The following is a 13,282-nucleotide window of genomic DNA, read 5'->3' as shown; positions in this document are numbered from 1 at the left end:
GCAGCAAAAGTGGTGGAATTGAATTGCGCATGGGTGAAAAAGCAGAATAAAACAACCATGGAATGGGGTAGCTAATCTCAATTTTAATATTCTAATGTTGTGGCCCGATATCTGACTTATACCTCCTACCTTTTGTTTGGAACATAGAACCTGAAGACACACAGGGATGACACTGTTTTGTCCTACCTAGGGAATGTTTTTAAACTGATTGCAGCTGATTACAGGTAATTATACAGTTATTTGTATGTTAATTTCCCTTTCAATGTGAAACACACACGCTTTAACACATGCACATTTGTTAATCAAAACAAATCAGCCACAAAGCAGCGGCGGTCTTGTCTTTTGGTCTTTATTGAAACGTTCCACCATGGATCCATAGAATATGATTTCACCACATCAGACACATCCTCAGGGGTCATGGGTTATGTTGTAACATTGTAGTTTTTTTCTCCATGGTAGTATTTCATAGGCCTACATACATCATAAACCACGGTTCATCGCCAACGTCATCGTTGTTATTATGGTAGCCGATTGTTAAATAGAACAGTTCATTTTACAGGAAGTTACATCACGAGCCAGAGGGCTTTGAGAGAGTCACCACAAGAGTCAAGACTTTATCAAACACCAAAGAACGACGGCATACTGTAGCTATAAAACAGAGAAGGAAGAGATTAGGTTGAGGATGCCAGGAAAAAAAGGACAGAAAGGTACAAAAAAAGAAGAGACAGAACACTAGAAGGGGAGAAAAAGGAGCATAAATCAGGTGGAAGAACATAGTTTTAGAGAGAGAAGGGGTTAGAGGGAGTGTGAAGGACAGAAAGCAACAGGACAAGAAACTAAAAACAGTTTCCATCCCAACACGCACACGTTCACACACACGCACGCACGCGCGCACACACACACACACACACACACACACACACACACACACACACACACACACACACACACACACACACACACACACACACACACACACAAAATCCCATCTCACTGTACACAGAACGCCTACAGCCAAAATATATTGAGGCTAGATCAAACTGGCTTCACACATCAAATACTGTACAGACATCACAACCGCAAGGGGGTTATTATCATTATAGTTATTATCATCATTAACAAGTCACCATGCTCAAGAGTGGTTTCCATAAAATCTAAATATCATTTCAACAATTCAAAACGGATTCAGGAGAGAAAACAAGGCCATGGTTAAAATATAAACTTACAGTACATGATGATGTAATCATAATCAGAAACAGCCCACTACTGATTGGCTGAGTGGGTGGCGTTAAAGATTTTGATGAATTTTATATTTTGTCTTAATTAAACCGATAGAAACTAGAAATTAAGAAATGAACTGATTTAAATGAAGTTCATAAAAATGAATACCTTTTTACTAGTTTTAAATTTAAATTTAATTGCTTTTCACAACAGGCAAGCTCATCTCCTTTACTGACCTTTGCTTTTTAAACAAACAACAAAGGATGTGTTTTTAACAGTGAATAAATAGCTAACTTTCTGACAGCGCACTCTCCTCACCACACACTGGCAAGGAGTCAGTCTGGATATGATGGACAAGTAAACAACAAAGCTCTCTTATGCTCTGTTATGATTCATACTTTGTGTCACTCGTTGAAAATAGCCGACCTACAAACTCTTAAGGTGTCACATTAGCGACACGTTGTCGGTCTGCTATTTTCCGCACGCAACACCGTTGTGCTCCGGAGCATAAACTATCACCAAAACAACCTAAATAAAACCAGTTTGAACTGTAGAGAGGAGCCATTTTGTATCTACCACTGTCTGCTGTATTTTGTTTTTAATATTTCAAACAAGGTTTGATACGTAATAATAAAAAATGTTGTCTATATATTTATATATTTGTAAATAGTGATATTCTTTTTACAACACAAACAAATACATTCTCCCAATGTTTTTCAATAATATGACTTTTTTTTGCAACATTATCATCCATTGTTCATCTGCATTTTATATTTTTCATAACGATTTCAGTCATTTTGGTGCAATGTTCAAGTTAGTTATTCATTAGAATTCCCTTCTGTCATAAACACAATATTTATCATGACACCTACCTACTGCCACACCACCCACCCCCTATCAGCACACTAATGGCACAGACAGACATACAAGAGTGTTGCATTGTGGGTAGGTTGCAGGCGACCCACTCGATGTTCACTCCAACGCCACTCTGTGGAAGGGGACGGAAAAATAAATAATCTGTAAAATACTTCAAATATTTCATAATTCAGACCCCTTAAGTCTTGAGCTCTTCACGGTACAAAAATAAACAAACTGTCTTGGCGATATTGTCGGGGAGGTGTCTCTGTATTGTCTGAGTCAGTCATATTTGATACAGTCTGTTTCTAGCGAAAATGTAACTATTTCGGCAGCAGTAACATTAGCATTTTCTCTCTGACAGTTGATTCTTCATATCCATATGAGTGAAACTCCAGGATGATTTTTAATTTTTCAAACACAGTTCCCCTACAGGGATTACAATGCAAATTAAAAAGTACATGAACCCGTGGATTTAGCACCCTCTACCGATATTGAGTGCTCTATGTTTTCCTATGTGACTTACCTACTTCCAGTGTGCTCACATCTGATTGGAGAAGGAGGTTGGTGCCCCCTGCTGGCCATACTCCGCTTCCTGTAGAGGACAGGAACAGGAAATACAGCTCACTAAACAGAAATGTTAGCGTTTAATATAAATTAATTAATATAAATCTTGAAGCGTTGTACATGAAGTCGATGTCCTGCTCTGCCCTGATGGGGTTCAATTTCCCAATAATGTCTGCTTCGCTGTACATTATTGTGCTTATAGCTTCTTATGGACACAATCACTAAGTTGTCATGATATGGATCAGAGCATGTGAGAGAGGCAGAGTGCAGAGGCAGCGGAGTGGAGCAGCCAGGTTTTGACTGGAGCAGGGAGCGAACTACACATCCATAAAACCGGCACTTTGTTGGAACTGGCTAAAGTTCCCAGAAGATAAAGAAATTGACAGAAATGGTCGCATCTGCCGCATCGTCAAATGCAGCATTCTGGCGCGACTGTCTGACTGTACGGTGTACCTTTATGCAGAGAGTGTCTATAAACGCGTATGTACTTCCTTTGGAAATTATCTTTTTCTACCAATCACAGCACTCATTTTATAAACGGAGAATGCAAACAGATGTAAACGTAATTTCCGAGCTAACATGTTAGGTTTCTGGTCTAGAGGGGCGGATCGCAGATTTTTTGCGCCGCAGAAAATGAAAACCTGGGTACCGAATCTTCAACACTGCAACAGGAGTAGACAACACATGTCTGCGGTCTCGTAACATTCAGTATTTACGGTAATTCTGAACTGAATACTGTTGTCAATCAAAGGGTACCATTTGAAATGCAGTAGTTGTTTTTTTTGATGACCGTTACCAGCTATACCTAACTACTTACCTGTAGGTTGTGTCCTTAGTGGGTGGTGGCCATAGTACTTCTCTGTTAACATTTAACTCATTCAAATTAACTATCTAATATTAATCAGATAATACAGCATATCTCGAGTTACCTGGTTGTAACCTTGCTGGCTGTAGTCTGGCTGGTAGCCCCCCTGGTTCTGGGCATAAGGGTCCTGTTCGTAACCCGGCTGCTGGGCGTAAGCATCCCCTGCAGGTGGTTTCTCCTGGGGAGGCGGGGCTCTCATGAACGGAGCAATGATTCCTGTCTCCTTAAAGACGAACCACAGGTTTCCTCCCCACAGAATCAGGTTGATGAATCCAAATGCCTGTAGAGGATGACAGAGGAGGGGCGTGATCACAATCTTGCTAATGCCACTACTGCGCCGCAGTATCAAGTGGCTGAACTCCTGACTCAGTTTCTACCCAGCTACCATCAGGAAATATCAGATCTACGAGCTCACAATGTGTTGTGAGCTTGAATATCTGCTATTCTCACTATAGTGTGTCTTACCACAGATGTATTGAGTCCAGACATGACCGGGTCGTGGACTTCACGACAGCGGTTGGCCAGGTCCTCACAGGCGCTGATGAGAGTGAGGACCTTGTCAGGATCGGTGGCTGTTTTAACGTCTGACAGACCTTTAGCCCACGCTGCTGAACTCACCAGCCACATGAATGTAAACACTGCTGTCACCCCCAGGTCCTGTTGCACGCACGCACGCACGCACACGCACACACACACACACACACACACACACACACACACACGCACACAATTATTTTTTTTTGCATTTTCTTTAACAGTAATACAGACAGACAGACAGACAGACAGACAGTACTCACTATGAGTGGTCCTTTGTTATTCTCCTTGTACTTTTCAAAGGTAAAGACGTAAATGGCGAGAGCAGCAGTCGCGTACAGGAAGGCAAACACTCCAATGGTCACAAAGAACTCGGCAGAAGAAGAATAATCTCCAACCAGGAACAAGCGTTCTGGACCACCTTTACAGGTAGGAGCATCAAAATACACCTGGTGGAGCCTGGAGAGAGAGAGAGAGAGAGAGAGAGAGAGAGAGATGTAAAAGTGAAGGAAAAATTTGTTATTGTTCTCAATGGAATAGTAGGGAGACCACCTCCAACCACTGCAGATGTAGCCTACTAGTTATATTGTATTAACATACTCGCAGCTTTAAAGGACTAGTTCACCCGAAAAATTGCTTATTTTCTATCAAATACACACCCCATGAAACCTTAAATTCAAGTTCAATAATTTGATGACTCCGGCGGAGTCTCCTTGCCGGACTCCGCCAGAGTCTCCTACTGAAAGATGACCCATATGTCATACTGACCTGAATGCCTGAATGGTGTAGTTTTTTTTATATGCCACACTGACCTGAATGGATATTAAAGGAACAGCTTGTGTTTTTTTGTGTCATACTGACCTGAATGGATATTCAAAGTCCACTGGAATGTCGAGGTCGCTCTCTGTTCGGTTCTTACACTCCACTGACATCTTGAATAGGCCAGAATAACTCCCACAGGTAGAGAATGCAAAGATTGAGAAAAACTGTAGGGGGAAAAAAGGAGAGATTAGGACACAATATCATCAGATGTGTGGAGTCATTCCTGACTAAACACTGAACGGGTACAACTGCATGCCAGGGTGAACAAAGCAATATCTCCCTATACGACCAATGCGGGGGCTCTGCAAGGGAGCGTGATTTCACCAGTAGTGTTCACGTTGTACACAAGCGAGGAGTGACTCAGATCACCTGTGGTTTTTAAAATTGCAGACGAGGATTAGGGTTAGGGACAGCTATTGTTGGTTTGATTGAGGATGATGAGATAAGCTATCGAAGAACAGTGGATGAGTTTGCTGGTCGGTGCAAGAGTAACTTCCTTCAGTTGAATATTAAGAAAACTAAGGAGGTCATATTTGATTTTAGGACTAGTGCTCATGCACACTAGCAAATAGTCATTGATGGGACAGTGACTGTGGAGGAATACTTGGGTGCAACAATTGATTCCAAGTTGACATGGAATTTCAACACTGATGCCATGTATAAGAAATGTCAAATGTCAAACGGGGTACTCAGGAAGGGGAAGGCTATTGCTAGGGATAGAACGCACCCGTTATACAGCCAATACCATCTCCTACCATCGGGGTGACAACAGTACACAGTACATTTGTTGCAGGCTAGGGCTTCAAGATCGTTTGTCCCCATAAGTATATATTCTATACAACTTTACAAGCAGGCCCCAACAGATTTGCAGAAACAGCACACTGGGCATGCGCCTTGTTGACGAGTCAACAAGTCAGTGTTATGTGATTTAATATTCAACATGGCAATTATAGCTTGACAAAGACTGTCAAGGATTGACGTTGGGATATATATGCCAACTATCATCGATGGTCATTATTACATCACCCCCTCACACAGATTATTACGCTCACTTTACATGATAAGTAAATAATGTTCTGATGAATTTGGTGAATTCTGGGTGAAATGTCCCTTTAATAGCAGTAATAACAGGAACAGGACACATCAAATGAATGTAAACAGGAGCCAGACTCTCAGTCAGTTGTACTCTTCATCCTCATCATCATCCTCATCATCAACATAACCATCATCATTTGCCAGCTGGCTTAACTCTGCCAGGTCTAGGACAACCACTCCCATGGATTAGTAATAGTAAATCATGTGCGGGAACGCACACACGCACACGCACACGCACGCACAAACACACTGGCAGATGGTTTACGATGACTCCTGGGAGAGGTGAGTCACAACAACTATGAACTACAGTATTATTCTATTGTACTTATGGGAACGGATACGGAGAGGAGACAGAAAATTTAAATGATCTCTTGAAAGTACAGTGTAAAGTATGAGTTGTAGCTGAATTTATAATAGCTGATATTCCTCCTCATGGAGTCTATTGATTGTCTTATAATTGATTGCTCATTGTCTCCACCAGCCGAAAGCATGAAGCCAGAAGATTGAGTTGTTTCCTTATGTCATGGAGTTTAACTGAAGTAGAACTTGACAATAATACTGTACTGTATATAATATAATTCGAAACTCTAGGTAATGCCAGCGCCGCTATGCCAAAGCCGCCTCAGGTACATTTTTGAGGGGTGCCCTATGCCCAGCTTTGTGTGCGTTTGTACCCCATAGCGATGATTTGATTGGCTGAGGGCTTAAAAAGTGAAGTAAAAAGACAGAAAAGTGAGGATGCCAAATGTGATTGGCCCGGAATGGGATGATGTATGATGATAAGAGCGCCCCTCACTTCACACAAGTGTGATTTTGAAAGTACCGGTAGCTATCAAGTCAAAAGTGTGTTTAAGGATCCTGTCAACAGGGCAGCCCGTGCCCTGACACTGCACATAACCTACATAGCTCCTTCCATTTGCTGGCCATAAAGCCAGCTTGGAAGAGATGGGTTGGTGTGATTGTTTGAAATATGATTGTGTCTTTTGTCTATGTGTGCCTAAAGCGTTTTACTTTGTGTGTGATAGTATGGGAATGCATGCTCGTATAGGCACGCCAGTGCATATGCAGAACGATGTGGGGTTGCTTGAAGCAATCAGTGCACGCCTCAATAAAAAGATGCAAGAAAAGAAAAGGGTGATATCCCCGGCATGCCCTTACTTGTTGGGTGAGAAAGCTCGATGTTCATGATCAACTCATCAAAAAACTAACCAGTGAATCAAATGGCTAACTAATGTATGTATGCAGGACCAACCAAGTGGGTGTCCTCAAGCCGAATATAGTCATCATTATTATACTGTGGACTCATTCTATCTCACAATGGTCACTAGCCAAGCTTTACCACAATGCACTGTAAGTGTACTTATCAATCAAACCAGGGTCTCCACAATACTATTACAGTCTCTGCCTTCGTGTCACTCTCCAATACTTAAGAAAAAACTAGGCGGGCACTCAAGGAGAGGGTGGATATAAAATCAACGCCAACATGTTTTGACTCACAAAGGAGTCTTCATCAGGGCAAGTCGCCGCCTTCTCTTCAGCATTTCAGTCCCTTTGATCTTTGAAGCACCAGCTGGCTTTTTTTTAAAACTTTTTCTGCACCTCCATTGCACACCCAGTTGTTTTTTTTTTTTGGTTAAAAAAAACTAATAGAATACGCACATCACTTAGTGGAGGTGCTGGGTTGGAATTAAGTGACACCAGAAAAAGAAGAATAAACCTGCTCATCTGCTCCAATATGATTATTGACAATGTTTCGAGCCAAAGCTCTTCACCTGGTCAAAACTCAGACCAGATTGACCAGACGAAGAGCCTTGGCTCGAAATGTCTTATGTCAATAAATTATATTGGAGCAGGTGAGTCTGCAGGTTTTTCTTTTGCTGGTGTCACTTTCCAATGGTCCCATAAATTGTATCGTCCCTCTAACCATTGGCAATCCACCAGACCAGACCTACATGTCTGTCTGCTAGTGTTGGACAGTGGTGTAATGGTGATTTATTTTTCTCTGTACCACGGCAATTTAACGATGTGCACACACGCGTGCGCCTACATGTGCACAGAACAGCCTATATGCAGACTAGCCTACAGTAGGTACTTAACAGGTCAGACATGGACCATTGATATGTACGAGTTTTTGTAGCTTGGTAAAAAAAGTGCAAATGAGTCAGTCAATGATCTATTGTTGTCGGAGGAGCAGCTTTTTTAAATTAATTTTTCACCTCCGTCTTTCAGCAGCCTAGCTCGGCAAGAGCACTAGAGCTCCGTTGACTGGGCTGCCCAAAAGACGCTGGGATTGGGGGCGCGTTCCTCCGTTTTAGCGTGCACGCGCGTGCACCGTACCGTGCCATACCTGCGAGTGCGCGTGAAAAACATTATTGGTACCGCGGCGTGGTGCTGCGTGCTACGAACATGACTACGAACATGACGCCACTGTTCTTGGATCACATCCAACACCAACAGTCTCCAAGCTTTCCTACTGTCCTTCTCTCTTCTTTATTCTAGCGTCTCTGTGAAAGCTGCATGGCTGAACTGGTCTACTCGAAACAGACTGCTAATGGTAACTTAACATTTCACCTTGTTTAACCCGTTAACCCGGGAAAGCATCTGTGAGCTTGTAGATCTGCTATTTTTGAATATTTTTTTAATAATTTGTGCAAATCTTTAGAATATAATATATTTTTAAAGCATAGGCCTACATTTTTAACTCAAATATTTGCTTCTGGGGGTCCCTGGAACAAAATATTTTTGAGATGGGGGTCTGCTGTGGCCAAAATACACATAATTTTGGTCGTCCGAAAAGGTCCGAAAACTGTTGAAGATATTCTTTTAATCTGCCTGAGACTCTGCAGTACTGATTCTCCTAGACCTATCAGCAGCATTTGACACAGTGAACCACCAGCTGCTCCTAGACACCCTAGCGGAGCTAGGCATCGGTGGAACGGCACTAAAGTGGTTCTCCTCCTACCTCACCGACCGGACCTACCAGGTTTCCTGGAAAGGTCTGTTATCATCCCCCCGAACCCTCCAAACTGGGGTCCCACAGGGATCTGTACTTGGTCCCCTCCTTTTCTCACTGTACACTAAATCCCTTGGCACTATCATCTCTGCTCACAATATATCCTATCACTGCTACGCCGATGACACACAACTGTTCCTATCCTTTCCCCCCTCTGCCACTCAGGTGGAAGAGCGCATCACTGCATGCCTGGCTGACATCTCACAGTGGATGTCCTCCAACCACCTCAAGCTGAACCCAGACAAGACTGAGCTTCTCTTCTTCCCAGCTAAGTCCTGCCCTATGCGGGAGCTAACTATTTCCGTAGACAACGCCCTGGTAACGTCTGTCCCAACAGCCAGGAATCTTGGTGTTGTCCTGGATAGTCAGCTCTTGTTCAAAGCTCACATCACAGCTGTCACTCGATCATGTAGGTTCACACTCTATAACATACAACGAATTAGACCGTTCCTCACCCAGGAATCAGCCCAGCTCCTAATCCAGACAACAGTCTTGTCAAAACTCGACTATTGTAACTCCCTCCTTACTGGCCTACCAGCATGTGCACTTAAGCCTCTCCAGCTGATCCAAAATGCAGCAGCTCGCTTGGTCTTCAACCAGCCAAAATTCTCACATGTCTCCCCCCTGCTCCGCTCCCTCCACTGGCTCCCGGTCGCTGCCCGCACAGAATACAAAACTCTGATGCTGGCATTCAAAGCAACCAAAGGTATGGCTCCCCCATATCTTACAAGTATGATTGAACCCTACAAACCCTCCCGCGCACTCAGATCAGCCAACGCAGGGAAACTGGAAGTACCCTCACTAAAAACGCCGGGCCAACGCTCCACACGTCCCAAACTCTTCTCCCTTCTGGCTCCAAAACTGTGGAATGCACTTCCCATTGCAGTCAGAACTGCAGCATCACTCCCAATCTTCCGCCGTAGCCTGAAAACCCACCTTTTCAGACTCCATCATGGCCCATAGCACTTACCCTAACCCCTTAGATAGCATTTCTGTTGGCTTAGATAGCATTTGACACAGACTTATAGCATGTTATGTAGACAGCACTATAATTGTATTGTATATAGTTATAGCACGCCATAGTACATATGTATAGCATAGTAGTAAATATGTATAGTTTATATGTATAGTGTATGTATAGTTTCATTATATAGATATTCCACTGTTACTTTCTTAGCTTACGCATGTTTCATGATATTGATAAATGCTTTTATGTGATGTATTCCCATGCTTTTGTTCTTGCTTAAATGTAAGTCGCTCTGGATTAAGAGCGTCTGCTAAATGCCTAAATTGTAAATGCCTAAATTGTAAATTGTAATCCTTGATGTTTAGTTAAGGTCGGGGATCAGATCCACCTCTCCTACAGCTCACTATCTCCCTCAGCTTTCCTACTCTCTCTCCTACTGTGTCTCTCTCAACTTTCCTATACTGTTTGTCTCTTCTACACCGTCTCTCTTACAGTCCTACTGACTGTCTCAATAAAAAACTAAATTCCAAGGCCAGTCATTCTGAAAGACAGCATTGTTTCAAACTTCATTATTTCCTATAAACAGGAAGTGTTCTGACATTCACCATTCACTAGCCTAGTGCATGCAGGGCAGGCACGCAAGTGTATAGCAGGCTGGCACTGAGCCTCTGCCTGATGACCAAGAGCCTCATATCTTTCCTGGTCAAGGGGGAATTCCCCTTTCGTGTGCCTTCCCAGGGTTCGATTCCCGGGCGTGTTACACACGCACGTCGCATACATACAGGCATGCACATAGCCTACATACAACAGTTATATAAAATGTGATAATGTGCATAATGACAATGGTGCCGTTTTAACTAATATTCCTATCCAACGATCTCAGCTCCTCCCATTTTTCCCTTTCAAACAATGACTTGCTTCCAGTATACAGATGGGCTTGAATGTGGGGTTGATTGATATGGCAACAGTGCGTGTTTGGCAGGTGGCTCACCCATTGTAACACCTTGATGAATCCCAGTGGAACCTTGAGCACTCTGAACTGGCCCTGGGCGACCAACTAGAGACACAGAGAGAGAGAGAGAGAGAGAGAGAGAGAGAGAGTGGGGGAGTTAGAACATAATACAGACATATGCAAGTAAGCAAGTATTAGTTATCAGTTATCAGCCATTTATTCAGTTCAAGACTAACTAACACATTTCATTCTCTCATCTCTTCTCCACTATCTTCTCCTCTTTAGCCTACAACCTCTCTGACTACTTTCTCTTCTCTCTCCTATTCTCTCCTATATATTCCCTTCTCTCTCTTTACTACCTTGAATCTTCCCTTAATCTCTGCTCTACCCTTTCCTTCTCCCCCTTTACTTTCCTGTCCTCTCTTTTCTACCCCTCTCTCGCATCCTGTTCTGCTCACAATTATCTTCTTTCCTATATCCCTCTTCTCCCTATAGCTCATCCTCCCAAATAAAATTATAGGGAGGGACATTCATGTCAACATGGGAAGCAACGTAAAATCAATCATCACCTATTGATTAGATATATGAGACCTTTGAGACAGACACTCAGATGGCAGAAAAACAGCCAGGACTCCATTTCACTCACAACTCAAAACACAAATACCATGATACACACACAGTACACACTACACACATAAAGCAACCAGATGCCCCCCCCCCCCCCCCCACACACACACGCACTCGCACGCAGACGTGTGTGTGTGTGTGTGTGTGTGTGTGTGCATGCGTGCGTGCGTGCGTGCGTAGAGAGGGGGGGGGGATGAATCAGGGTCGGGACACACCTTTGCATTATAGTCTTACTCTTATGTCTATTCAACTGATCCTTACGGCGCATTTAGGTACGGGCTGTGATGCTGCATGGAGGTTTGCGGAGAAGCTGCCATTTTACAAGGTTTATCTGCGACTCCGCTCTACACTCACTCACATGCATGATGCATCCATACCTACAGACATCTCTCTCTGCACCATAGACCATAGCGTAGCCTATCATAACATTTCGCCATTAGTCGACTATACCAGACCTCATTTGCACATTTATATGTAGCCTATCGGCAGAACGCGTGTACGGACGCCGACACGACGATGTGAATATTTTATAGGTAGACGATATTGTTGATTAGATTTAGGCCTATTGTATTAATAGGCCCTTTTCTAGAGATGCGGGTCTATTTCGGTAAAAAAAAAAAAAAAAAATCACGTTTCATCTGACAGTATAGCAGTATAGGCATCCGACCGTTCCGACGTTTTATTTTAAAATGTCGGATGTTTGCTTTATCAGAAGAAACAGTGATGTAAACAAAATAACGAATATAAGAGCAGCGTTACAACAAATGCCGGGTGCGCATCGGACTATAGCCTATACTGCACAAAATAAATAGCCTACAAAATAAATAAATAACAGACGAGGTAGTAGGCTATTCCCCTGGTAGGCCATGGGTCCAGATGGGAGGTTTTACTGGTGTTGGTGAGCAACCCCCCATAATATATCACATGCATCATCACAGTCCCCCCGGAGCGCCCCAGCCAACACACCCTATTAGCTCTCAAAATACACACACACTACAAAATATCACAATAATATATGACTATAGCCTATATTAGCCTAAGCCTGTACATATTAGGCAATCCTCCATCTTTCCAACTACACCAAACCTCCCCCCCCCCCCCCCCCCCCCCCCCGCCAGCAATACCACAGTCTCACCGGAGAGGCAATACGCATCACAAACACACCCTCCAAAAAACAATGAATTAAAACGAAGCAAAAACACACACATTCTAAAGATGATGATGGAATTTGATCTAATAAACGTTTGTGTACCTGGTTAACGATGTCCATCTTGGCCTCCTGCTGCGTCGCCTCGCTGGATGAGGAGTAGCCTAGTGGAGAGGAGAGAGTAGAGGAGAGGAGGAGGAGGAGGGAGGCGACGAGAGGATGAGGGAACAGCACAGAGAGATGGAGAGAGAGAGAGAGAGAGAGAGAGAGAGAGAGAGAGAGAGAACGGAGGAATGGAGGGGGAGGGGTTGGATGGAACAGCTCGCCTCTACTGCGTCATTCTGGTTGTAGGATGGCGTTGACGTAAGCAATGATGATTATGATGATGAAGGCAGGAGGGTACCGTGTGTGTGTTTGTGTGTGTGTGTGTGCGCGCGCGCATGCGTGCGTGTGTGTGCGTGTGCGTGTGTGTGTGTGTGTGTGTGTGTGTGTGTGTGTGCCTGTTTCAGTTTCACACACATCATGTTATGACATATTGTCTTGTTTGCACTAAGAGAGAGAGAGAGAGAGAGAGAGAGAGAGAGAGAGAGAGAGAGAGAGAGAGTTGAATCATGATG

General features: G+C 43.5%; 1 protein-coding gene across 2 annotated transcripts; it reads right to left on the bottom strand.

The window, feature by feature from the left end:
- Positions 1-333: 333 nt before the first annotated feature.
- On the bottom strand, positions 334-12,877 carry LOC310861155 (synaptophysin-like). Of its 2 annotated transcripts, none has more exons than XM_083768494.1 (8): positions 12,771-12,877; positions 10,931-10,996; positions 4,904-5,028; positions 4,306-4,501; positions 3,974-4,165; positions 3,573-3,788; positions 2,603-2,671; positions 334-2,209 (listed from the first exon to the last, which is right to left on the bottom strand). In XM_083768494.1, the coding sequence occupies exons 1-7, from the start codon at positions 12,786-12,788 to the stop codon at positions 2,618-2,620; spliced, it is 867 nt and encodes a 288-aa protein (XP_083624620.1). In that variant the 5' UTR covers positions 12,789-12,877; the 3' UTR covers positions 334-2,209; positions 2,603-2,617. The 2 variants fall into 2 exon arrangements, with proteins under 2 accessions (XP_083624620.1, XP_083624621.1); XM_083768495.1 differs by having other exon boundaries at positions 2,607-2,671.
- Positions 12,878-13,282: the final 405 nt, after the last annotated feature.

This window comes from Protomyctophum parallelum, assembly GCF_964188405.1.
Source record: "Protomyctophum parallelum genome assembly, chromosome: 7".
NCBI classification, from domain to species: Eukaryota; Metazoa; Chordata; class Actinopteri; order Myctophiformes; family Myctophidae; genus Protomyctophum; species Protomyctophum parallelum.
Note: the sequence above shows the minus strand (reverse complement) of the source record. Positions and strands in the feature narration are given on the sequence as shown.